The 27,835-nt window shown below is 41.5% G+C and overlaps 1 protein-coding gene across 4 annotated transcripts in view; it reads left to right on the top strand.

The window, feature by feature from the left end:
• ARHGEF18 (Rho/Rac guanine nucleotide exchange factor 18) overlaps window positions 1–27,835 on the top strand; it is a 98,217-nt gene that overhangs the window by 42,255 nt on the left and 28,127 nt on the right. For 2 of the 4 annotated variants that reach the window (XM_069091714.1, XM_069091697.1), the window contains 6 exons: window positions 12,933–13,003; window positions 15,265–15,337; window positions 21,082–21,226; window positions 21,826–21,938; window positions 22,086–22,226; window positions 27,135–27,385. In XM_069091714.1, coding sequence (XP_068947815.1) covers window positions 12,933–13,003; window positions 15,265–15,337; window positions 21,082–21,226; window positions 21,826–21,938; window positions 22,086–22,226; window positions 27,135–27,385 — 794 coding nt within the window. Of the gene's footprint in view, window positions 1–1,685; window positions 1,804–12,932; window positions 13,004–15,264; window positions 15,338–21,081; window positions 21,227–21,825; window positions 21,939–22,085; window positions 22,227–27,134; window positions 27,386–27,835 lie in introns of those variants that run through there. The other 2 variants (XM_069091629.1, XM_069091670.1) reach the window with 2 other exon arrangements.

Below are 27,835 nucleotides of genomic sequence, written 5' to 3'. Positions count from 1 at the left end.
GAATCTCATTCTTTATTCATTTCCCATTTTTCAGTCAACAGGTTAAGTACCTTGGCTTAGAACTGCTGTGATTACTTGGAGTGTGATTTTTCTCATTTTTATCTTTTCTTCTAGTTTGTTTTGTGGACCTTTGCTCCAGTTAGTCAGTAGTGTGACTGAAAACAGAGAACTAAGGCTGAAATTACTCATGTGTTAGTAACCAATTATTTCCTTGTCTATTAAGGTATAATTTCTTTTCTTTCCTTCCTTTTGACTCTCTTCCTGAAGGAAGGATGCCCCTAGTATCTAATATAATATAAAATCTGCTTGGCTTTTTAAAGCCCTTCTTCACTTGACCCATTCCTACCTTCGAAGTCTTTTTCCACCTTGCTTGTTCCTTCAAATAGAAAATTTCTATTGGGCATTTTCTCTCCCTCAGCTCCATGTAAGAAGTCATTCTTGAGCCCCCTTAATGTTAATGCTTTCCCTTAATTGATCATCTCAATTAATCCAGTATCTATATTTGTTGTACGTAGGTAATTCCCCCATCTCATGAGATTAATTAAGAACATTTTATGCAGATTGTCAGCTCCTTTAAAAGCTGGGGGGTGGGGGTGGGTTAGCCTTTATTTGTATCCTTAGAATTCAGTGCAATTCCTGGTACAGGGTAGGGGCTTAATAAATGCCTGTTGATTGACAGTAGAACTTTTCTACTAAAAATGGAGCTCTGAGGGTTTGCACAGTTCTTGCCTCCTCCGAGCCTCACTTTACAACCATCACTGTCTCCTCCTCCTCCCTGGCCGTGCCCCTTCCAAGCTGGGCTCGGATGCCAGTCGTTGAGCTTCCTGGGCCAAGCATCTTTCCCCTCGGGTCTCTAGTATTTCCTTCCCCTCTCCTCCCGTTTTCTGCGTGGTCTTCCTGCTTTAGAATGGATGCGCCTTGAGGGCAGGGGCTGTCCCGATAGATCGCTTCTGCTGGGCTCCTCCCTGGGCAAAGTTATCGTTGTTCACGGGGGTTCCACTCTCCCTCGTGACTTGACGGACCTCGGCCCCCGCCCTGCACCGCCCGCGAGGTTTTCTTGGCAGATACTGGAATGGTCTGCTATTTCCTTCTCCAGTGGGTTCGCGCAAATAGATGGTAAGTGACCTGCCCAGGGTCATACAGCTAAGTGAGTGTCGAATTTGAACTCTGGTCTTTCTGACTCCGGGTCCACTGAGAAATCTAGCTGCCTCTGGTTCATAGCGCTTAATAAATGCTTCATTTGTCTTCAGGGATTGTGGAAATTGAGGTCCGGAGAGATTAAATGACTTGGCCAGGGTCACGCAGCCAGTAGATTCCTGGGGTTGGACTGGAACTCAGGTCCACGGCTCTGGTACTTTACAAAGAAATGGACATAATCTTTGAGGCAGGTGCAGCTGAAAAGGCTGAGGTTCAGTAGGCGCCCCGCTCCCTTCGGAGGGGAGGAGGTGAGGCTTCCTGCCCGGAGGGGAGGGCGCGCGCGGGGGCGTCTGGGAGACCCGGCCGTAGTTCCCGCTGGTCACCTCCCTCCCGGTCCCTCCCCTCCGCGGCCGCCTCGAGCTCTCTGACCCGGGGCCACCGACTGGCGCGAGCCTCCCTCCCCCGCCCCAAGGCGGGGTGGAGGGGGTGTGTGTGGGGGGAGGGGGGAAAGACTCCTAGCGTCACGTGGGCCTGGCCCCGCCTCCCCCGCGGGCCGGGCGCCTGCGCAGAGCGCTCGGCCCGGCGTCTCCTTCCGGCTTCGAGCTCGGTATCCCGGGTTCGGCTGCGGCTGTGGGGTGTTCGTAGGGGCCCCGGCGGCTAGGCCTGGTGAGTCCCTCTGGGGGGGTGGTGACGGTGGCCGGGAGCCTCGTGGGCCGGGGCAGGCACAGGGGTGTTGGGATGTAGGGGCGGGGAGGCTGCGGCCCGAGGCTCGGGGGTGTAGGGGACTGGGGTGCAGAGGGGCTGGGGCCCAGGCCCTGGACGCAGGGGGCTCCGGGGGTCGGGAGGCTCCGGCCCAGGGCCTGGGACTGCAGGGGGACTAGGGGTGCAGAGGGGCTGACAAGTACAGAGGGCTGGGGCAAGGGTCTGGGACCTAGGGGTGCTGAGGGGCTGGGGCTTAGATTTAGGAGGGCAGGGGGCTGGAGTGTTCGGAGTGCTAGGCCATGGGGTTTCAGGGAGCTGAGAATGCTGGGGGTGCAGGGGGTAGAGAGGCTGGGATCCTGGGGGTGCAGGGGTCTTTGGGGGGAAAGGGAGGTGGGGGGTGGGGGGGGGGGGGAGTCTTTGGGGGTAGAGGGAGGCTCGGACCCTGGGGGTTCGGAGGGGCTTTGGGGGAACAGAGAGGCCGGGACCCTGGGGGTGCAGGGGGCTTTGGGGGTAGAGGGAAGGCCGGGACCCGGGGGGTGGGGGGGGCTTTGGGGGAACAGAGAGGCTGGGACCCTGGGGGTGCTGGGGGATCCAGGGAAGTTCACAATGGCTGGGGGCCCAGCTCAGGCAGACAGGGGGCTGTGGAGGGGCTAGTTTCCTGGACAGTTTAGAAGGCTTAGGAAGGCAGTATTTGGGAGTTGGAGCTGAGGCCGCTCCGAGAAGGTTGGGGCTTTGAGCAAGTTCTGGGCTCTCAGGAATTTAGAGGCGGTGAGGGCTGAGGAACATTCTTGGGGATCAGAGATCTGGAGGTGAGACTTCAGAGATGGAGAATGGGAAGGCTGGTTGGAGGGATCAGGGCTATATTCAGGACTGGAGTAAGGAAGAGGCTTTGAGGAGTCGGGTCAGTAAACATTTATTAACTGGTGGTGCAAAGGAAGGCAGAAGAGTGAGTCCTGTTCTCAGGGCCCTCACCGTCTAATGAGGAAATGACAACTGAACAGATATATTCATGCTAGTTGTATACAGGGTAAGAGGATAATCAGCAGAAGGCGCCCAGGAGGTGAGATTGTAGTCAGGACTGGAAAGAAGCCAGGAGGCAGAGGTGATGGGTGGGGGCGGCATTCCAGGTATGTGGAGTCAAGGGATGGGGTATCTGGAGTGGTGAAGGGCTTAGAGGTAGCACTGGGTGAGAAGGATTGAGAGCAAAAGTGGGGCAGGGGTGTAGATGGGAAGAGATAAGGAAGAAGTCCTGCTCCTGGGACAGTCAGGGGACTTTAAATATGGAAAAGGAAGGGGGAAATGTCTGCGGGGAGGGGGGGGAGGGGGGTGAGAATTCCAAGGACCTGGAGGCTGGGGTGAGACCTGGGGCCCCTGGGAAGGAAGGGTCAGGGATTGGAAGGCTGAAGGCCCTGGGTTGGGAGAAGTTGTGGGGAGTTTTGGATTCCTCTGCTTGTGGAATAAGGAAGGGGGTGGGTGGGGCCTCAGCTGAGAAAGAAAGGGTGAAAAGATTGGGGAGGAGTTCCTTGGGAGAATGTGGATCCGTCATTCTAGAAGTATTTATTAAGCACCTACTGAGTGAGTGCCACTGATAAAAAAGGAAACAATCCTTACCCTCTGAGACCTTAGATTGTATCTGGAAAAACAGCTTGTGTAGCCACAAGTAAATGCAAATTATCAGGGTGGGGAGCAGCCAGGAAGGGATCTAGGGATGCTGAGAGGTGAGGAGAGGGCCTTTCTGGCCAGGGGGTCGCTGGACCCAGACCCTGGCGGACCTGCCCCAGGTCTCACAGAGGGTTCAGGACTAGAAGCTGTGCTTGACTCAGTAGAGTACAATTTCCATTGTATTGATGAGCTTTTGGTGAATGAAAAAATGCCTCAAGATCATTGAGATATTTTTATTTAAAAAGTAGGGAGGAATAGTGAATTTTGTTTGTAAAATGCTGAGATTGATTAGAGGGTTTACAGCTAGAAAAGCTAGTGGCTGAAAGAAAATGAGGGAGAAAGGAGAGGGCAAATGGGTCATTGAGGTGGTTCATTCCCCCTCCTCTAAATGTTGGTAGGGAAGTTTAACAGTCTTAATATTAATAGTCTCTGTCCTTCTGCCTGAAGGTACAGTATTTCAGAATTGTATTGCATGTGTGTTACTGCTACTGTTCCCATAACTTTGGCCACAGCAGTGGGAGCTGTCTATTCTGCCCTACCCTGTCTTTCCTCCTCCACATACTGAGCTGGCTCTTGGGCAGGCATTTTGTCCTGTGTCAGCACCACCTGTTTGGGACCCTAGTATGTTTTGATGTACTTTGTGAAGATAAATCCCCTAATGCTGAGTGTGGGGCAGTTGGCCCTGCTTTTGAGGAAACTAGGCATAGGATCAATCTGCAGTTTTGACAAGTTAGCTTGTGTAGTAGTATTTAAAAAAAAAAAACTCAGGAGAAACTTGGAAAGTTGAAAAGCAAATTCCTATGCCAGGTTGAAACAAATGACTCTAAAGTAACTTCTAGTTATTAAGAATCTTGGATTCTAAGGACTTGATTTTTTTTTAGGTTCAAGATGTGTGTGTGTGTGTGTGTAAATATAATATATAAAATTGAAAGTTGCACTGGTATTTCCAAGAAGATATTTGGTTCTGAGAATGAAAATCTAGTGCTTTGTTACCAGATCTGTCTGTTCTTAGCAGAAAAAAATTACTGACTCCTGCGACATATAGTGGAGGTCTAGGAAATAATAACAGACTTAGATAAGATGTGTCCACATGCTGTAGAGTGAACAAAGAGGGGGTATTCAGTCTTGACTAAAGGATTTCTGAATGTGTATTACAATTAATGTAATGGGACTTTGACAGAATCTTTGGATTTCTCAGCAAAGGTTTCCCCTGATCCTAAGGTTAAACAATTTAGTGTCCACATCAAGACTTGAACCTAGGACTCTTGACTCTCAGGTCAGTGCACTTTCCACTGTTTTCTACTCTTTCTTATCTAAGATCATAAGATTTAGGAACCTTAGAGGTTCTCTGTTCTAGCACCTTCATTTTAAATACTGGGAAACTGAGCCCCAGAGATGTTAAAAATGATTTGTTCTGAGGCCATGCAAATAGTAAAAAATAGAGCCAGAGTGTGAATCCAGGTGCTCTGACTTTACATCACTTGTTATTTCTCAGTGATATCCTCCTGGTCTGGACTTCCCTCCTCCCCCAGCTCCTAATAGAATCTTGCCTTTTCCCAATTAATTATAGTTATTCCTTCCACATCCCCAAGGTTTTACTATATCACAAGTCAGGCTAAGTGATTAAATGGGAGTTTTTTGGGAGTTTCACAGAAGCTACAGACACCCTGAGAAGGCCAACAGACAACACAGAAAAAAATTAGAAACTCAGAAATGCTTAAAATATATGCATAGTGTTGTATAATATCAACATATTTTATCTTTTAGTACCATAATAATTTAGATGACTTTTCTGGTATGGGGGAGGGCCAAAACATTGTACTCAGATTTTCTGTATTAAGAGCTGTGCCCCTAACCCGAAAGATGTGGAAGGGATAATTGTATAGTCAAGTAAAGCAAATCCACTCGGCCATCTATGAGGGCGTATACTTCATTCTGTACCTCTGGTGTGATAGATAGAGCACTGGATTCAGAGTCAGGAAGACCTGGATTCAGATCTTGCCTCGGTTACTGACTTTGTGACCCAGGACAAGTTGCTAGAGTCCTCCTACCTTTTTAGTCTTTTTAGGCCTTACTCCCTGTTACATTCTTCTGTCTGGACACTGGTCTCCTGGCCCTTCCAAGAATCTCTTTGTTTGGGGCAGCTAGGTGGTGCAGTGAACAGAGCACTGGCCCTGGAGTCAGGAGGACCTGAGTTCAAATGCGACCTTAAACACTTAACATTTACTAGCCGTGTGACCTTGGGCAAGTCACTTAACCCCAATTGCCTTGCCTTTCCCCCTCCAAAAAAAAAGGCGGAAAAGCATAGCTTGGGCATAAAATTTAAATAAGATTTTAAAAAAAGAATCTCTTGGCTTTAGACTTTTTCTTTATTTCCTCCTGGAGTGCTCTCCCTTCTTATCTTCCCCCCCTGTCTTCCGTGGTTTCCTTCAAGTCTGAGCTAAAATCCTGCCTTCTACAGGAAGCCTTTTTCAACCACTTAGTTCTAGTGCTTTTCCTCTCTTGTTTTCTTCCTATTTATCTTGTACGTAGCTTGTCTGAATGTAATTGTTTGCTTGTCTCAGATTATAAGCTCCTTGAGAGCAGGGACTGTCTTTTTCTCTTTTGTATTCCCAGAGTTTTGCACAGTGTCTGGCACATAGTGTACTTTTAATTGACTTAACATCTCTGTGCTTCGGTTTCCTTCTCTGAGAGGGTTAGACACCACTAATGTGCTTTTTCAGCTTTAATATCTATGATTCTGTGACTTGCCAGAAGATGAAAGATGTGCCTCACAATCAAGTCCTTCAAAATCCTGATCTTGAACAACAGTAATCAGAGTTCTCAGGTCATTCTTTTGCATTTTTATGACCTTTATATAAATTGTTCTCCTGGTTCTACTTACTTCTGTACCAATTAAATACAAATCTTCCCAAATTTCTCTGAATTCTGCCATTTCTTAAAGTATGATAATGTAATATTACAGTTCATTATGTCAGTGGGTGCTCATTTTGTTTCTAGTTCCTGACTGCACCAGGGATGCTACCATAAATATTTTTATGTATGTGGGATCTCTCCCTCTGTGTTGAGCCTCGTGGGAGTGGTATTCCCAAGTGGAAGGGCATTTCCACTTCAGTGACTCTTGTTAGTTTGAGTCTGGTTCTGGAGTCCAAGTGCCTGGATTCAGATCTTGGCTCCACTACCATCCAGAATGACTGGACCACTGACTGAGGGCAGGAGTGGGTCTGTCCGTCTTCCTATCTCCCAGCCAACTTTTGTCTTTTCTCTTCTTGGGAGTGGATAGGCATGAGCCAGTTGCTCCTCCCTTCCTGTTGCCCTTGTGTCTTGCTTCCTTTCTCCTTGCCCTGACTGTGTTCTCTCCTTATGTTCTCCTGAAGAGCTTTACTGAGATTGAGACTCCAGATTAGAGTGAACTGACTGCATAGTTTGGAAGCCTTTTAAGTGTAAGGTTAGCTTATTATAATACATCCAACCCATTTTTCCTCAGCCCCTGTGTATGTAACAGAACTTTGATGGCATCTTTCATACCCGTCTTTTCCCCTTTTTCTGATTGGGAATGAGGGAGTTGGTGTTTTCTTGGCAGTAGAGAAAGGAGCAGGGCTTACTGACTTAGATGTGATTTTGCAGATAATAGTATATGTTTCATTGGTGAGCAGCAGTCTCTAAACTGACATTGTAGTAGGAAATCACTTTTCTGTAGCACTTCAGAGTTTACACCGTGCCTATGAAAGCTGTTGTGAGGCAGTCAGGACAAGCATCATTCCCATTTTACAGATGTGGATACTAAGGAGTTGACTTGCCCAAGGACACATAAGTAAATATAGGAGTATATCTGTTTTTAGGGCATATTATTCCTATTTGGCAGATGAGGGAGTTGATACCCAGAGAAGTCAAATGATTTGCTTGAGGCCATACTACCAGTGTGTGGCAGCCTCGATTTGATCCCATTTTTCTCCTGACTCCAAGTCTAGCGCTTTTCCCATGACCAGTTCAGGAACTTGCATTAATGGACAGAGTGCTTCACCAAGAACTAGGAAAACCTGGGTCTGACTTGGCCTTGGGACACTTACTTGCTCTGTGACCATGGGCAAATCACACCCACTCCCTATGGCTTACCTTCTGTGAATCTGTTTGTATGACCAACTCTGCCATTTGTAAGGTCCTTATGTTCATATATATGGTTGTGCTTTTTTCTTTTTATTTCCTTGGTAGTCACATAAATTTCTGCCCAGGAAGACCACCTCAGGGGGATGGTGTGTGCATTTCTTTGGGCATAAATGCCAGTATCATTTTTTTTCCTGTTAGAAGCAGCGATTCTAGTGGTGGCAGAGTCAACAATTTTTGGGACAAGAGCCATCAGACAGCATGCTATACCGGCCTGGAATGTTCACCTGTCACATGGCTGGCATGCCTTTGGTGCTGAGGCATAGCTACCACTTCATCCTATCTGCTTTGTGGATTTTTCTATTTCCTTGGGTGAATTTTCAGTGCAGTCATTGCAGCTTTATGAATTTTCAGTGCAGTCTTTGCAATTTTATGAATTTGACAGATATTTTGTGTCTTAATTAATGAAAAATGGGGGAGGCAATGTTATTTAATTTCAAAAGATCAAATGAGATAATGGATTTTTGTAAGATACTTTGCAAATCTTAAAGTACTATATAAATGTGAATTATGATTAAGAGAAGGGGCAGCTATGTGGTGCAGTGGATAGAATGTCTGGCCTGGAGTCAGGAAGACTCATTTTCCTGAGTTCAAATCTGGCCTCAGACACTTACCAGCTCCATGACCCTGGCCAAGTCACTTAACCCTGCTTGCCTCAGTTTCCTTCTCTGTAAAATGAGCCACAGAAGGAAATAGCTAACTCCAGTATTTTTGCCAAGAAAACCCCAAATGAGACTTGACTGAAATCACTGAACAACAACAAATTAAGAAAAACCTGTGAGAATTTTAGCTTTGCTAGTTTGTTATGAAAACTGAGCTATTTCCAGAAATTGATAAGGAACAGCTGTATTGGACTGAAATCCATTTTTCCATTTACAGAACAATTTGGTAGTAGCTCTAGGCCTTCCAGGTGGAATATGGTAGGTAAAGGCCAGCTATCCCTGCACATGAGAGAGATTTTAGCAAAGTAGCTGAGAGGTCTGGAGAAAGAGCCAGGCCTGGTCTCTCTTCCTGTGTCTCCCATTCCCTCCACATGTGGGGACAGTCATCTTACTTGCCTGGAGCTCACTTTCGTTCCCTGTCAATCTAAATGGGGTTTAATTCTATGTTTCTTAAGGCTTTTGAATAAAGATCTGTGTATGACAGTTCCAGTCAGACAGACTTGTTTGCATTTTGTACAATAACATTGAAATAGAAAACTTGGAACTTGTTATTGGGGCCAGGTTATATTTCTACTTTTGCTCATAGGGTAGGAAACAGAAGCAGCTTCAGAGGTTATCTAGGCCAGGGGTCAGACCTTTTAAGGGTGAGGAGCCATGTTCTATCACATTCTTAAAATGCAACTTTTTTGCAAAGCCCCGTTGTGCATACTTTCCTGGATATATGATTCCATTGTTTTGGTACTTCCACTTGGTAAAGATTGCAGCACTTCTGAGCTTTCCCATCCTGTTTTATTCTTGTCTGTGTCCTTCCATAATATCGTTGGGTCACTTTGAAAGATACAGACTGGAAGAGGTGGCCTGAGACTGGAGAAGGTTAAATGTTTTAATTTGCAAAAAAAAAAAAAAAAAAAAGGAAGAGTGGAATCTGCAAAATAGCTTTACTTTGTTTCTTGGTAAAATGTATTACTAAAGGGAGGGTTAGTAAATTACTCTTCAAGGAAAGGAAGTAATAGTGATCCCAAAGATCGGCATCACATTTCTCACAGAAACCTTATTGTGGTTACTTGTGTCTGTCTAATCTCCCTAGTTATAATTGTCAGGTCCTTAAGGGCAGCTACTGGGCTAAATTTATATTTTATCCCCAACACGCAAGTCACCTTGGCTTCTGTAGGTACTTAGTAAACATTGAATTGAGTTTCATTTGTATACTTCAGATGCATATTCTACCAAACTAGGTGGGGAAACCTGGACCTAGAGGAGAAAGTCCAGATTCTTGAGCCTGGCATAGAAGGCCCCTGCACACCCAGCCCCAGCCTGTGCCTTAATTTCACTAATGTCTTTGCCCTAAATATTGTCTGAACTCCCAAACTAATGTCTGTCTACTTGGGCGACTTTTTATCATGTCTCTGCTCTACTTCCCTTCTTTGCCCTGCCCTGGCCTGCCTTGCCCTCCTATCCCTCCAGCCCTTCCATGAAGCCTTTTCTATACCATACTAGCCTATAGTGTTCTTTTCCTCCTCTGATCTCTGACTTTCTCTGTATCTCCCCACTTGAGAATTAACCATGAAGAGTTTGTCCCATAAATTAGTGCTGCCTAGTAGAAACAGTGCTGGCCTTGGAATCTGGAGAAGCTGAGGTTCAAACTCTGCCTCTTCTTACCAGCTTTGTGACTCCAGGAAGATCATTTAACCTTCTGAACCTCTAATATCTGTACTGTCTCCTTCCCTGGGCATTGTTAGGATCAAATGAGAATGTATGCAAAGCAGGATGTAAATGTCTTCTAGAACAGCTGTCTAATTGGACCGTTAAGCCTACGTTAAGTCCAAATTGAAATGACATGCCTTAGGCTACACATTGATTTTAGATTTTTGTGCTTTTGTCTCTCTAGAGGTGATTAGAATCTTGGACTACTTTTCTTCCCCACAGCCCCTAGAGTAGCGCTCTGTTCTTTAGTTCAGTAAATTATTTGTAGAATTGTTGAATTGTAGTTAAGCCAGAACAAAAGAAAATGGGCTTAATTTTCAGCAGCAGCTTAGGATAGATACCAATAATTTCTTGGTGATAATAGTGTATTTCTGTTGCCTAACTCCTTATAGTTAAGCTGTATTCTCTATCTCTGAAGGTTTTTAAAAAAAATAGGATTGAGTTTAATTTTTCTGTGTTATTGTTGCTGTTGACCTGCCTCTGCTTTCTCATTGAACTATCCTAGTTCTATAATTCAGTGACATTCCAGCTGCTTTAGACCACAGATGTTAGACCTATGTGGAAAGCACTTTGAATGATATAAATGTTATTAAAATAAGTTGGTGGTATTAGAGTATTGGCAGGTTTTATGTCTGGAGAACCATCAGCTTCTGTTTGGAAGGTGAGAACACTTTAACAACCATATTGTTAAAGTACATTAGTTAAACAGATGCTTTAAAATTTGAAAGCAAGTCTTTGTTGAAGGGAGAATATTTATTTGACTTCATCTCTGTCTTGGAGGTTAGTAACTAGAACAGTACTGTGCTAACATTAGCTGTAAACGGGCTGTTAGAAACTAAGAGAATTTAAAGATGTATTCCAGATGTACTGGAATGTAAGTGGTTTTCCTCTAGCCATGGAAATGAGATGGAAGACTGTTAAAATATATTCAAACTCAAAATAATGCAGTTACAAAAGGAATACTGGTGAATTTTGGAAGATTCTAAAATTTTCCTCATACAGGAACATCATGCTGACTTCTTTAAATTAGAGCCAGTATTTCAGGAAGCACAGGAAACTTAAGATGTCCCCAAACCAATCCTTGGTCCTGTTTTCTATAGACCACTTTAGAACTCTGGGATTCCTTTGCATAGTTAACATCCTTGGTTAAAGTTGTAAACTTTGTTTTCACTTGCTGGACATAACACTACTAACAGTCAGTCATACTTTATTGTTTACATTCTAGGCCCACCTGTGGAATGAGGACTAAAAGAACCAGGTTGCCCTGGCTAATGATCCCCATTAATAGAGTTCAGATTTGTTTGGAATACATCCCTCCTTTCCAGGAGGCAATAGTCAGGACTAATGATCGTTTAAAAAGCCAGAGTTATTTTATTTCCTATTGTAGCATGGTTGTTTTGGAAAAAATTAGTGTCAGTGAACTCTGTCCTTGAGCAGGAATTCAGACATTGCCTTCTGGTAGTAGATCTTTGTTGATCGCATTGACCTTAATACTATTTCAGGTTTCCTTTTACACAAATGCAATGTCCTTGAATAATTTCCCTAATGCATTGAGGACAAACAGGTTTTCCTCTGGCATTGTGTATGTGTGTTTTCCTCTTCTAACTTGGTTTTTAACAATGTGCTTTTATTTTTTAAGAGAAATTAGTTTCTGTTAGGTATCTTCTGAAAGATTTTTGTAGGTATGGAATAGCTGGTTATAGGAATTCTTTCTCAATAACCGTTTCACTTTAGGTAGGAAGGCAGTATAAGACTGAGCACAGCTGAGTTTGAATTGTTTTTCAGTAAAATCACTTTTTCTAGGTGCCACAATGCCTAATTGTTTTAATTATATCGATCATATAGTTGATGCAAATAGTTCAAAATGCTATTTGGGTCTTTTTTTTTTAATTCTATACTTGTTATATAGATATAGCCCTTGATGTTACGAAAGGACATTTTACTCCAGTGGCCTACCACTCAGAACACAAATTACAGATACCTCTCTTTTTTCAAGTAATCCAAACTTTAAAATGACAACCAAGAGCTATTTGCTGCCCTGGGAACTGTTGTGAGAATACTTGGAGGTAAAGAATCTATCCATGGGACCCAGAAGTGGAGGAAAGCAGGAGCAGGTTCATGGAGCTACCCCTGCATCTGTTCCCTTTGGTTATACTGTCCCGAATTTTGCCTGAGAAGTTCTTTTGATTGAGGGACTTTGAATCACTTAGGCCTGAGTAGAAATGATTCACTTGAATTGTTTTCCTCTTAACATTTAGTTCAGCTTACTTCTGGGAGATTGAGAGTTTTGATTGTAATGGAAAGAATAAAATGAGATGAAATAAAAAGTGATTTTTGGAGTTTGGAGCAGAATCCTTTACTCTCCCAAACTTTCTTGGTTATTCTGGTTTTAATAGAGTTGATGTTTACGTCCAATCACATGGTTTTTGTCTATGTTGTAGAAAATTTTGTTAGTTTTATTCCTTGACCAGAGAGGAAAAATTTGTTATAAAAGCTTACTGTTTGTGTGAGTTCAGCTTTTCATCTTAATTTTTTTTAAAAGAAGCAGCCTTAAATAAATAATATAATACAGGTGACCTATGGAAAAGAGATTTGTGATCTTGCAGAAGGGTCATTATTTTTATCATCTAGGAATCCTTGTATGTGAAGAATGATTTTGTACCCTGTTTGTACTTTGGGGTCATGTTGTGTGACTAGCTGGCTTCATGCCAAGAATGTTGTTCTTTGGGTGGCTCAGCCAGTAACGGTGCTTTATAAATCCTTATCTTCAGTCAGTAAGATTGTGGGGTTTGACTTTAATTTAAAATTAGACTTTTCCTTTCTCTCAATTTAAAAAAATACCATATTTTTCCTTTATGGACTGATATTATGGAATAATTTAGACTTTTTTAAAAATTTCAGACTGTGCAGTGAATGTTCATAAGAATTGTAAGAATTTACTGGCCGACTGCAGTAATAGCAATAAACTCAAGGTAGGTTTCAAACCCAGTTCTTCTCCCAAGAAAGTAATTGACAAGAGATTCTCAATTTAAACTTTGGATATAACTTAAACTATTAGAATAATACATGTGAATTAAGAATAAGGCTTGATGCCCGCTTCCAACATTTTTCCTGTCTTTAAAATTTAAAGCATACTTTTCCAGTATCTCAGCTTTAATAAATTTTGGAGGGCATCCATACTTGCTCAGACCTCTCTTCACAAAATGCCTGAGAAATGGCCATTCGAGCTCTGTTTGAAGACCCTTTGTTGATAAGGAACATTGTTGCCCACTCACTCTGCTTTGAGACAGATCTGATAATTTGGAAATGTTTATTCTGCAGCTCTTTCCCACTTGTCCTAGTTCTGGGCCTGACCTCTGAAGCTAGACAATTTTAGTCCCTCTTTCTACATGACATCAGAGCTGTCACGTCTCCCTTTTAAGTTTCTCTTGTTCAGGTGAAATATCCCTACTTCTTTAGCTGATCTTTCCAATTAGAGTACACAGTCTCCTATCCTTTTATCATTCTGCTTGATCTCCTTTTGCATTCTGTCCAGCTTGTCAACATCCTCCCCTAAGATTTGACTCTGAGAAAAGAGAGCAGAACTCTAGATGTGGTCTGACCAGAACAGCTGAGAGTATTAATGAATCCTAAGATTGTTACTGTATCACACTATTGACTCTAGGAGCTTGCAACTCTCTAAGCTCACCAGATCTTTTTCATGTGAAAAATTAGCTGATTATCCACCATCTTAAGCTTGTCCAGCTGATTCTTTCAACTCAAGTGTAGAACTTTATGATTATCTCTCATAGATTAATTTGGCTCCTCATCCTAACCTGTCAAGATAGTTGTTTGGGGATCTTAGTTTTGTCAGCCAGTATGTTAACTAGACCTCAGCTTTGTGTCACTCTGAGATCTGGTGAGCATGCCATCTATGTCTTGATCCAAGGTGAAGAAAACAGGATCCCTGGGGCACTTCAGTAGCATCCTCCCTCTAAGTTAACATTGATCCATTAATAACTCCTTTTTCACCAGCATCTCTCAAGGATGATATTAGGATGATTGAGTAAATATTTGCAGATATTTCAGTTCCTGTTCTAAAATAAAAGTCTTATGTGGAATAAAAGTATTTTATCACTCTTTCATGTTTCATGCCATAAAGGAGGTCTAAATTTTATGTATCTATTTTAAGGATGTTCACCCCTAAAAGGAATAGGTCCTGATGTTAGGCATGGATAATTATTACTTTGGACTTGGACAGTAAATTCTCCATAATCACCAGAATGACAGGAAGTAGCTGTTATTAAGCAGCATTCACTTGTACAAAGCAACACTTGGTGTTGCTTTGTTATACAATTTTACAAGTACATGTATTCTCATTTACTGAGAGTAAGGTTTGGTAACATCTTCCAAGAGCCTGCTATGCACAAGCCGCTCTAGGGGACAGAAGGCATCTTAAAACAGCCCCTGCTCTCATGAGACATTTAGTAGTAAAAGATTTTCAGTCAGGAAAGTTGAAATTAAAATAATTTTCTGACTAAACCCAAGTTAACTATAAAATTCAATTAATGAAAACCTCTATTCCTTAACCATTTCTCTTGTCCTTTAAAGTTTATTTAATTGGGCAAAGTTCTAACTTTCCTTTGGATTTAATTTTTTCAGGTCTTTGTTTCCAAACAATGGATTCCTTCCTTCCAACAAAGATTAGTTATATACCTTTCTCAGTGTCCTTATGACTTCATTTGAGATGACATTCTGAATAGTCAAGATAAACCACTGATTCATGATCTTAAAAATAGAAAATGTTCTTTAAAATGAAGTACTTAGAAATCAATTTTAACTTTCTTTACTTACTGAAGCAGCTCTATAAGGAAGTATCAAACCTTGGGTTTGCCTTAAATAGTGACCTTAGATTTCTGGGCAAGAGTCATGAGTCTGCTGATTCTCCATTATTGCTGCAGATGTTATCAGTGGTGTCTTGACTAGTTGCTGGAAAACAAGTTATCCTGAATTCAAATACTGGTTGGCAAATGAACAAGGATCTTTGGAAATTTGAAAACAGACTAGCTTGAAACTTGTTTAATTTTATTGAAGTTGGAAGGAAGGAATTGAGAGCTTTGAAACTTAAAATTTTAGGCTTCAGAACCATTTGTAGAAAATGGTGCAATGATGGTACACTTATTTAATAAGATGCGACTCAAAATTTGTGCCCAAAGTAATTTTTATTGTTACTTTTGTTCTTTTTCCATACCAGAAAGATTTCCAGCACAAACCTCCAGGATCTCCACAGAATTTGATACAGAGTTCAGCCCAGAGTCTTTATCAAGGTTTGTCCTTAAATGTAATTTCTCCATTTTAAAAGTGTATTTGTTGGATTTAACTTATAAAAATTTCAGTTGTGTTTGAGAAGGGCAGTATTTCTGGTTTATAAATTACCGAGAAGCAAGGGACCGTTTTCTTCCCAAGTAGCAAGGGTAAAGAATGGTTGGGGAGTTAGCTTTGTCTTTACTTTTTCAATTGGATATTTTTTTTTCTCTAATTTAAGCCTTGCTGTGTAACATCAAAATGAGGTAGTTAAGAGATATTGATGTTTTGGCTTCTCATTGATTGCATCTATTCTCAGACCTTGGAAAAGACTAGAACTGTGAACTGAAAACTTCTTTTTCCGTCATTTTCCTGATTGTCTATTTAAAACTTAGCTAGGGTTTGCTAGAAGGCTCCAGAGATGACAGATATTCTCCATCTGAAAGAAAGATCTTCATTGAAATGAAGAATGATTTGGAAGGATTAAAAACTTATACAAAACGGCAGCAGGCCAGTTCTTTCTGAAGTGGCTGGAGCTTCTAAAGTGGCTTTTCACTTCCATGTCCAGGATGCTCCCGCTTTCAGAGACTGTGCTCCCAAGAGACTGTCTTTTGGGGGCTTTTTTGATGAGATGGATGCAGTGGAGGACTTTTTGCCACAAATGAACACCTCTACTGTTGAGAAGCAATAGGAATCCACGTTTAGTATGTAAAATGCTTTCTTCAGGATTGGTATTTGCAAAACTAACGCGAAGGATTTATTTAGGATATATATGGCAAATGGTTTAAAGTTATTTCTGCTTTTTTGTATTTCTGCTTTCTCTAAGATTACCTTTAAGTACAGGTTAGTGACACCAGTAAACCTTATTCCTGTCTTGTCTTTTTGCATATGGGTCTCTTAAGATTTAACAAGTAAGACAAGATCCTTTATGTAAAGAATTCATTATAGATTGTCTTCATTTGGATAAAATCAGGCTCCTTCCTAGAGTACTGTTGCATTTGTTTGGGGCTAGGTAAGGTCCTGAGCTGAGGTTATGACATACAGTACTTGTGCTATAATTGTCTGATATGCTCACTTGAGAGTTTTTAATAAGCAAGGAAACTGAGGTAACACCAGGGCGCTTGTGATGAGTGAGACAAGGTTGCTGCTATTGCCCAGACCCATCTCATCACTTTTCTCTTAAGGCAAACAGCATCTTCCATTTTCACTGTTCTTTGCTTCTTATTTTAGTATCTGTTTCTTCCCCAAGTCTCCCATGAAACAGCTCTGTGGTACGCAGTCTAGGTGACTGTGATAGGCTGACAGCAATCAATAGGAAATCTCAGCAGTGTGCAGACAGTGCTAATTAAACTCCAAAGATGGCCTTTGTGTTAGAGAAGATAACTGCTGGGCAGTCATGATGTACTTCACCTTGTGGCCAGTAGAGCAGAGCCCTAAGAAATTGCTGACTTCTGGCTCCTTGGATTTTTTGTTTCAGAGAAACATCATCTTATTCTGAATATTTGTTCTTAGCTCTTGGAGCCAAAGGCATAATGATCCAGTCTTTACAAATTGAATTTGTCATCTGTTAGGCATGGGGTGGCAGCTTCTCTAAGAAACTCTGCTTGGTGCTGTTATCTTCAGCTTTAGTTGGGTAAAAACACTCTGACCTGACTTTTTTTTTAATTTTAATTTTATTTATTTACTTTCAGTTTACAATATTTGCTTCCGCAATCCCTTGAGTTCCAGATTTTCTCTTCCTTCCTCTCCTTCCCCCGATGGCAGCATGCAATCAGACATAGGTTCTGCAAATACCCTCATGTTAAACATTAGTCAAATTGTAAAGAAGGATTATAACCAGTGGAGTGAACAATGAGAAAAAAAGGAATGAAATAAAACAAAACAGAGGAGAGAGAGCAAGTAGTTTGCTTCAGTCTGCATTCAGACCCTGTAATTCTTTCTCTGGATGTGGATAGCCCTTTCCATCAGGAGTCCCTTGGAGTTGTCTTCCTGCCCTGCGTTACTGAGGAGCCCAGTCTATCAAACCAGTCATCACAGATAAGATGTGCCTGTAATTGTGTGCAGAATTCTCCTGGTTCTGCTTTCCTTGCTCAGCAGCAGTTTATGTAAGTCTCCCCAGGTTATTATGAAGTCTGTCTGACCTGACTTTTGGAGGTCCTTAGAGCCCAGGTTGGCAGTCTGGTGCAAAGCATTCCCTGTACTCTCTCTAGGATAATTATTTCTGTATCATTTAAAATATTTGCCTATTACTGATAGTTTTCATTTTAAAAGTTGTTTTGTCAATAGAATGGCCCAAATGAAAACATTTAATCAGGTCACACTGAAGGATTTTGGCTGGCCAGCTTCTCTAGGAAATAAATGTTTGAAAGAGATGTGGTACATGCCTAGCTGAGTTTTTGGCCGGCCAGCTTCTCTAGGAAATAAATGTTTGAAAGAGATGTGGTGCATGCCTAGCTGAGTATGTTGAAGCCCTCCTAAAATGAAATTGTGTGCATTTTTACAGAAGTTATAGCTTATGTTTATATCTACTAAGGTTTATATAGCACTTTCCCAACTCTGATCATGTGAGGTAGGTAGTCAAGTCAACAAGTTTTTATTAAGCACCTACTATGTGCCAGGCCTTGGGCTACCTCTGGGGATACAGCAAAACACAAGACAGTCCCTGCTCTCAAGAACTTTATAGTCTAGTGCAGGTATTATTACAAATGAGGACATTGGAGCTCAGAAAAGTTTAAGTTGTTTGTCTATGATCACATAGTAGGGAAGTGTTAGAGGCAAAATTTTAACTCAGGTTTCCTGAGTGCCAAGCTTTGTGTGTTTTTCCACTATACCATAATACTTTTCACATAATTGTCCTCTAGTAAAGCACCAGCCCTGGACCCGAGTTCAGTTCTGGCCTCAGACACTTAACATACACACACACACACACACACACACACACACACACACACACACACACACACACACACACACACACACAAAACTAGCCGTGTAACCTTGGGCAAGTTATTTAACCCCAATTGCCCTCCCAAAAAGGCAAAAAAACCCCAACAAACCACATATCTGTCCTCTGATAATGATTGATGTTTGATAATCTTTTTTAAATTTTTTTTGGGGGGAGGCAATCTTGGGGTTGTGACTTGCCCAGGGTCACACAGCTAGTTTCTGAAGCTGGATTTGAATTCAGGTCCTCCTGACTCCAGGGCCTGTGCTTTAACCACTTAGCAACCTAACTGCCTCTTGTCCTAATAATCTTGAGGCCCAATAAGATTTCAAAATGCCATCTTAATTATCAGAGGCAGATTTAATTATGTTCAGTTTTAGGTTTAACGTAGTGTATTCTAACTCATTAAAAATATAATCTACATATGGGTAATTTTTTTTACTAACCAGAGTGTTTAGTTAAATGAAAATCCAGTCAAAAGATATTTATTGGTTGCTTTTTCTGTGCATAACACTAGTTGAGAAACCATTTATTCAGCATCTCTGGTAGACAAAGATAAAAATGAAACTGTTTCTGTTCTCAGGGAGTTTATGGTATACTAGAGGACTGAGACATGGGCACAAATGAGGGAATGCAAGACAATGTGGGGAGGTGAGAGAAGGCATCATGAAGGATGGCCTCAGAACCAAACCTAAGGACTGGCAGGACAGGCTGGGCAAGCGTCTGGCAGTGGGAGTTGAAATGCCAAGCATGGAAAAGAGCTATGAGGCTGGTTGGCTATGGGTGAAGAATTGTATTAAATAAACCTGGAAAAGTAGTGGAGAGCCAGGTGATGGTGGGTTCAGTGAATTCCGGACTGAGGAGTTTGTGTTTATTTTATGGTTAGAATTGATAAGGAAACGACTAAAGATTTTTTTTTAGCAGGTAAAGAGAGGAGTTTGATTGTGCTTACGATCCCTAATGGAATATGAGCTCCTCATGGTCAGACATTGTTGCTTTTTTGCCTTCATGTCCTCAGTGCCTGCCTGACACAGTCCTTGGCACACAATAGGAATTTAGTAAGTGCTGAGTGATTGGCTGTGTGACATCGTTTAACCTCTCTGGGCTGCTATCTGTAAAATGAAGTGATTCAGATTAGATTTTTAAAGGGCCCCTTCTAGCTTTAAATCTATGGTCCTTCAAACCCCCTGAGCTTTCCAAAGTCATATGCTTGGTAGTAGCTCTAGCTGCCTTACTTCCATGTTGAGTCCAAATTTAATGAGATTAATGCCTCTGTAGAGGAAAAAGCTTAGACTCAGTTGAGGTTCCCACCTTGTCACCTCCCACCTCTGATGCTCAATTGTGGTGGAACCTCAAGCAAGGGGCCTAACTTCACCTGTCAAATAGATAATAACACCAATAGTACTTAACTTTTGGGGTTGGTAGGAACAAATGAGACCCCCGTATGTAGATTGATATATAAATGTTAATTACCGTTGTGACCCTCACTCCATTATTGTTTTAACATGATAAAGAATTCCTGTGTTAGGTGTAATACCACTTTACCCGAATCATAGACTTTAAATGCTAATATTATTTACAAACTCATTTATTCATCACTTTCTTACTAGAAAGTTTGTGATTGAAATACCCTGTATCTTTATCTCTGTAAAGAAGATAAAGGTATGATCACTTTCATATTAACCCTGCCCTGGCATCTGAATTCTAATTCCAGTTCTGAAATGGAGAGTCTGAAGTATAGGTTAGCTAACTCTTCGCTTTCTGGACTTGATTCACACAAAAAGTCCCAGTTTGTATGGAGATACACTGCTGAGAAATAATGCATTTACTGCTTTCCCTTATGCTGACCTGTAGGTGGATTTTCCAGTGTAGCAAGACACCCCACTAAAGCCAGCCCCTGGACAGATTTATTTTAATCCTTATAATGTATATCTCCTTGTATGGAGCATGGTTCTGAAATACCTTTTTTTATGGTAAGAATCAAATTGGTCCTCAGCCTTTCTCAGTCAGGCTTGGCTTGGGTATTTTGACTGAGAGGAAAATTTAGTATAATGATGACTTTTCCGAGAAATGTATTATTTTCTAGTAGAAATGATAGGGATAAATGTGTCACTTGAATCTATAAATTCATGAACAAATAGAAGGAACTCTTAATATGTATTGCAAATTAAATGAGCAGATATCCTCAGGATCAAGAATCTGATATTAAAGTTCTGTTCATGGTATTTGACCACAATATAGCCAAATGATATACCTTGTAATCCCTTCAGATTCAAAAATCATCACTGTTGTGCTGATAAAATGTAATTTACATCATAGGGAAAAGCGAGTTCTTTGCTGTTTATTTACATTGGATGTAAGATGATACTTGGTTTTTATCACCTATGAACAGTGATGGGCTCTGGTGTTTTATAAACGGAGAAAATACTTTGTAGTTTCCACACTAAATGGGCACAGTAGGGACCAATTTCCTGCCCTTCAGACCTGCTGATTTAGCCAATACAGTAAGTTAAGTGGCTTTACATTTCTAGAAGGATCACACGGTCCTATAAAGCCAGTGCTTCTCTGAGCCTCACGGTGTCATCATGGGCAATGCAGACTCCAAAAGCGGCAGCCGAAACAGCTCCATCCCGGGTCATTCCGAGCTGTCTTTTTACGGCTCTTTTTCTAGGAAATGGAATGAGAATGTCTTTTTGGATAGTGAGCTCTTAACATCCAAGATCTTGTCGACACTTCGGCCACATTCAGAAAAGGGCTTACGAACTGGAAATCTTCAATGTCCTGCTCGTTTTCTGAGTACCAATTCTGTGTTTGCATCTGTAGCAGCCTCTTTGAAAGAGCAGCCTCGTAGCACCCTCTTGGGATCTGATGGCACCCCAGTTCTGCCTAGGAATGTCGGAATGACTATCTCAACCAGAGCAAGTCTTCAGGCGGCTATGAACACGGCTGGAACTCTCAGTAGATTTGGGTAAGTTGACTTTTTTCAAAGAACATCTTGATTTCCATATCTCTATTAAAATATCATTAATTAAGCATGTTTCATGCCACTAAATTTAACATGTTCTGTAAAAACTGCTAGCTGCTTTTTCTTTGGTTAACGAAGCCCTAATATTTGGCTTTTAGCTCCTTGGCTTGTTCATTGTATTTCTAAAAGCTGTTAGGATTGTTTCTTGCTGTATTCATCTTTTTCCTATTCATTATATGAATACTTATCTTTTTATTATAGTCTTTTGATTCAGATTCCTTAGACAGTTGGCTTAGGTTATTTACATTTGTGTTCACAGGGAAAAGGTCTGTTATTCCACTCTTTATTCAAGGAGACCTAAAGGTGTGGGGCTACTGCTAGATTGATTGGTCTGGCAGATTAGAATGGGCTGCAAAGGATCACCAACCTATTCTCAAGACTTAGTTTTTTCCCATTTGTTGTAATGTCCTGATGATTCAAATTGGTGGACTGATCACCCTACAACAAAGAGAAAGCGAATGTGGAAGTCAGACATAAAGTAGACAACCAAACCTCTCTAATTGGCCAGATGAGAATTATATATATATATTTTTCCTATTTAGACCAGGTACAGGAGAGATGGATGAAGCTGATGCTGGATTTTTAAAATACAAGCAGGTGACAGATGACTCTCTTTCACTTGCATCATCGACTACTGAATCTATTTTCGTGGAAGGTATAAAAGTCTTTTTACTATTTTGAAGATTTCAAATAATTTCTTTGCATCAAATGCTATTGCTAGTGTATTAAAAAGTACAAAGGAGGGTGGACTAGAGTAGGACAAGGCATCTGATGAGTCAGAATATTTGTGCTTTTTAATTAGATTCCTACTCTGCCTCACTAAGAAGTGAACTCGAAGCTGATGCCCAGGACTTTGAGGCGGAGTCCTGGAGTCTTTCTGTAGAGCTCCCCTATGCGAAGAAACAGAAAAAGGAAGTACTGAAAAGGCAGGACGTCATCTACGGTAAGAAGTGTTGCTCTCCATTTGTTTGTTACCAGAACCCTCCACTTAGCTGTTTTTCCAGATGTTGGAAAAGGACTTTTTTTTGGCAAAGTGTTGGTCATGGTGTTATGCCATTTGCTCCAGGCCCTTTCTGGGGCCAGATGTTGGCCCAACTCTGCCCCTTTCTTATTCTGTCACCTCAGCCAGTTCACTTAAGCTCTCTGTTTCCCTAGCTGTAAAATGAGGGTTATACCCCTCTAGCCTCTTGTTATTTTTTTTGTTTTATAAACATAAGTTGGTGGTTATGTTGTTTGGTTTGGACCTGTGATTTCATTCATATAGGACTTTCCTGACACTAAAAGTCCCCCCACTGATATAGATAGACAACTCGTTGATAACTTGGTAGTTCAGAAAGGTGCCTGGAGCCTGAGAGGTCATATCGCTATAGATGTGGATATGGAGATAAGAGATCTATCTACATATATCAGAGGCTGGATTTGAACCCAGGTCTTTCTTCCTCGTTCAAGGATAGCTCCTACCTCCAAATTGGCACTCTAAAAGCATTGTTAGGCAGCTAGGTGGTGAAGTGAATAGAGCACCCGCCCTGGAGTCAGGAGGACCTGAGTTCAAATCCGGCCTTAGATACTTGACACTTACTAGCCCTGTGACCTTGGGCAAGTCACTTAACCCCAATTGCCCTGCCTACCCCCCTCCAAAAAGCAAAAAAATAAAAGCATTATTATTGCTATTCATTTGCTTTCTGCATCTTAAAGTGGAATCAGTCAGTACAGTACTCTTCTCCAGAATAGCCATTTAAGAAATTGCTCCATGTATTGAAGAATCAGTGTTGTTTTCACAGAAAGCCAGCCAGCTTCATTATTTCTGGTCGAACGCTAGGCCTAAGTAGGTGTGCAGTCACTTAGGGTCTTGATGGCCAGTCTGTTGATTTAAACTGAGCTGTCACTGTTTTTGCAAGGAATGCCTGTCTCTATACTTGTCAGTGTGCTAGGAGGGGCTGTATTTTTGTAGAGACATAACATTGATATGACTGATTATGTTGTTTGTGATTCTTTTTTTTTAAGACAAATTTTTATAAGAATGTCTTCGCTCTTAAATTTTCTTTTCTTGCCAACATTTACCATTGTTTCAAATGGAAGAAAGGAGATCCTATGATCTCATAAGAATATTGTTTTTACTGAATTGTTGGCCCACAGAAGCATGTGTTTCTTCCTCAAATATGGGAGATGAGATCCCTGTGATACAACTGGTAAGACAGTTGGGGCAAAGGGGAACGCTCACATTAGTAATCTTGTCAGGTGGTTTTCTGTTTTCAAATATGTTGTTTATATTGCTGTGGCCACTAGTTATGTGGTCCAGCAGATTAGAGTAAGTTAAATTGGTGTACAGATAGAACTGTGAAGCTATTATATCTTGGCCAGCAAGGGCAGAGCTGACCACTGTCCCCAAGCATTTTGTCATCTTTGGTTTATTTTCAAAGGCCATGGCACTTGTGTATCACCCCCAACTCTGAGTTGACTTAAGTAAATGAGAGATGAACTGTTCCCAAGACTCAAGGGATTCTGAAGTTTACTATTCTGTGGGTTGAGAGAATTCTTCTTTTTAAAAACCTTTGCTCCTTCTTCAAGGTACAACTCCAGTCCAACTACCTCCATTAATCATTTCGTGACTGCCCCAGCCCACCGCTGTCTACCTGTCCTCCTGTGTAGTATTTCCTGTCTCTGCCATGCATTTGACACTTAGAAATTTGCATTGCTAATATATAGATAAATCATACCTCTCACTCATCCTTCACCTAGCCATTTTTTTTTAAAGCAATTGGGGTTAAGTAACTTGCTCAAGGTTACACAGCCAGTTATTTTGTGTGGGTGTTAAGTATCTGAGGCCAAAACTGATACCAGGTCCTCTTGACTCCGGGGCCAGCGCTCTTACTCACTGCTTCACCTAGCCGCCCCTAGCTAGCTATTTCTTGTAAGGCACTCAAAAAATTTAGGATTTTCCAGTTTCATTTTTAATTATCATCTTTTGGTTTTCTGTCACCTTCATTTCTTAATATATTCTTCCCTACTCAGAAAACCATCCCTCATGACAAAAATTCTGTTTTAAAAAAGAGGATTAGCAAAACTAACCAAGACTTTAGGTCTGGTAGTTTGATAGTCTGATAGCTCTTCCATACCCCTAGTTCTGACTTCTACAAGTAAAGGAGGGAGTTGTGTTTTCCATTTTTCCTTTTGAGCCATACTTAGTCGTTGAAATTACTTTTTGTAATTTCAGTTTTGGTTTTTTGTTCTTTCTGTTTACATTGTTGTAATTCTGTATATTGTTTTGCTTGCTCTATTCAGTTATTTGTTCAGATGGAGTCTTGTCAGGCTTCAGAATTCGTAGTCGTTATTTCTTTGAGCACACTAATATCTCATTACATTCTTGTACCACAATAGGCATTTACTCTTTCCAAGGCTTTACTACTACAAAAAAAATTTACTATGAATATTTTGGTGTTTATGAGACCTTTATTTGAACTCCTTAGGTGAGCTATATGCCTATCAGTGGGATCTCTGGGTCCTTTAGAGATCCAAGTACTTTTTCACCATCTTTTTCACATAATTCCAAACTGTTTTTCACATTGATTTACCAGTTCCCAATTCTATCAAGAGTTAGCTGTGCCCTTCTCCTACATACTCAATTAAAATATGGTTGATTGAGAATAAGCTTCTTAATTGTTTTTTTTTTGAGTTCTAAAAGCATTATCATTACTATTATTGTTGTTGTGGAATAGCCTGGTTGTCTAGCTCTCTCAGTTGGTTACTTCAAAAAAAACATAGCAACTCCAGTCAATTTCTCTATGTTGTATTTGCTTGTGGAGTCAGTCTATACACCATGGGCCCATAAAATCCCTGAGGAAAAAACCCTTGAAGTTGAAATTATGTATGGCAGGGCAGCTTTCCATAGAAACAATGGCGTATCTTAAAAGTATGTTTGTTCAAGGAACTGATATCCAACTTTTTAGAGAAACTATCACAGCTGCCATATTTAATCAACTTTATATGACTTATGCCCTGAACAGTATGCAGTTTTCTGATTAATGAATTATATCTCATATCATGAAACCTGAGTTTTAAGAGACCTCAGGTCATTTCATACCTAATTGTGATCTTTGCCTTTTATTCTTTTTGTATAGTGATTCAGAACTCGCACCTCATTTCACTTTTGAAAGCTCTAAGTGTTAGGAAATTTTTTCCTTTTCCATATCCTGCACTTTATACTGTTGTCTTTTACATTGCTGTTGTTTATCCTTGTTTAAAAAACAAATGTAAAATTTTACCTTTCTGACTACTGAATTTCCTTCTGGTTGATTTAGACCATCATTTAGCCTATTAAAATCTTTTAGAATTCAGATTTTTATTTAGCATGTTAGTTATCCTTCCCAGCTTTGTAGTTATCCACAAATATGGTGAACATGCTTTCTCTTCCTCTCTTCAATTCGTTAATTAAAAAGGTTCAATAGCAAAGGGCCAAGAACAGATCCAGAGGGTATTCAGTTTGAGATTGACCACAGTCCTATCACCAGACTTTGGGTGGGGTTAATCAGTTTGACTCCATATTCCCTTATTTACTCTGGTAGCTTGCTGCAATCCAGGTATAATGTGTCTTGCATTTTCCTGATCACCCTAGTCTAGTAGTCTAGTAACCCTGTCCAAAATCAAGGATAAAGAAGTTTCATTAGTTTGCCATCCTCTGTTATGTCCAAGCTGGCTCTTATTGGTCACTGCTGGCCTTTGTAAATGCTCACAAACTGTCCCTTTAATAATACATTCCAAGACTTTGATGGGAATAGAATGAATTGGGAAATCGTGAGACTGGCTCTTTTTTCCCTCTCTCCTTCCTCCTTCTCCCTGTCCCCACCTCCACCACTCAGTGCTCAGGTGACTGCTGTACTTCACTGTTGCCATATTGCCCCAGACACTTTTGAAGGTCCTCTGAGTCACCTTTGGGGCCATATATGTAAGGTCATAGAATTTAGGGTTGAAGGAACCGGAAATATGTGCCCCTGGGAAGTGAAATCTCTTGCCTGAGGCCATGCAGGGACTAATTGGGAGAGCTAGGATTGGAACCCAAGTCTTTGGACTCCAGATCTATGTTCCACCATCTCACACTCTGATCACAAATGGTTCTCCCTCACTCTGCTTCTTGCCTCTGCTCTTCTGTCTACTCCAAGCTCCCTCTCACTCAAATTTAGGCAGCGGGCAGTGGATTTGCTAGAATCCCTGTAAATAGTCCCTGTGATGTTTGCTGTTACTCAGTGTGTGACCCGAGGCAAGGATCCTTCCCACACTTGTTAGGATCCATTGAGGTAATTCATATATGTGAATCACTTTGACAACCTGAAAATTAGATCAGTTTTAAGTAGTGATTAGAATCACAAACAGACATTTAGTAAGCACCCAGCTGTGTACACGGCACTGTGCTGAGCTGGGAACGGGAAAACCAAAGGATACACTGAAAGGATATAGCCTGGACCCAAATAAGTAAATTTTATTGTTAGTCATTTCAATTATATCTAACTCTCTGTGACTGCATTTGGGGCTTTCTTGGCAAAGATACTGGAGAGGTTTGCCATTTCCTTCTCCAGGTCATTTTACAGGTGAGGAAGCTGAGACAAACAGGGTGAAGTGACTTATCCAGGGTCGCACAGCTAGTAAGTGTCTAAGGCCAGATTTGAACTCAGGGAGATGAGACTTCCTGACTCCTGTGTGTTACCTAGCTGCCCAGATAATAAATACAAGGTAATTTGAGGAGGAATAACACTATAACCCCTGGGGCTTATCAGGTCAACCTGGGCTGGAGGTGGATGGGGTGTATGAAGGGAAGGTTGGTTACTCTTCTGCAGCCGCCTCTTTGTGTCTCCTCCAGAGCTAATGCAGACTGAAGTGCATCACATCCGGACCCTCAAGATAATGTTGAAAGTCTACTCCAAAGCACTGAAGGAAGAGATGCAATTTAGCAGCAGAGTCATCAACCGCATCTTCCCATGTGTGGATGACTTGCTGGAGATGCATGGACAGTTCTTGAGCCGCCTAAAGGAGCGGCGCCAAGAGTCCTTGGTGGAAGGGAGCAATCAGAATTATGTGATCCAGAAAATCGGGGACCTCTTAGTACAACAGGTGGGCACCATGATAATCTGGGGAAATCCGTGTGCAGTAGGCGTTCTGGCGCTTGTGGTCTGGGACTGTAGAGAGCTAGAGATCGTGCCCATTGTAGGGGCTGTCCTGGTATTAGGCCTCAGGGAGGATCTGCCCCCAGGTGGCATGTGTGCTTTGGGTCACTTCTAAAATGACAAGCAGAAATTCCTGAAGAGAGTAGAAGAAGATCTCCCTTGATCCCAGAGTTCTTTCTTGAAACAATTTGTAAACTAAATGTTATTTTGTACTCTTTTTTTTTTTTTTAATTTTTAAGCAATCAGGGTTAAGTAACTTGCTCAAGGTTACACAACCAGTTATTTCTGGGTGTGGTGCTGAGTGTCTGAGCCCGGATTCAATCTCCAGGTCGTCCCGACACTGGAGCCAGTGCTCTTACTGGCTGAGCCACCTGGCCGCCCCTAAGCAATCGGGGTT

This window comes from Petaurus breviceps, unplaced genomic scaffold (genome assembly GCF_028583685.1).
Source record: "Petaurus breviceps papuanus isolate PSGF00001 unplaced genomic scaffold, PetGlider_PUasm1.0 103, whole genome shotgun sequence".
Taxonomy (NCBI): Eukaryota; Metazoa; Chordata; class Mammalia; order Diprotodontia; family Petauridae; genus Petaurus; species Petaurus breviceps.
The sequence above is the reverse complement of the archived record's forward strand: the minus strand, read 5'-3'. Positions and strand labels throughout refer to the sequence as shown.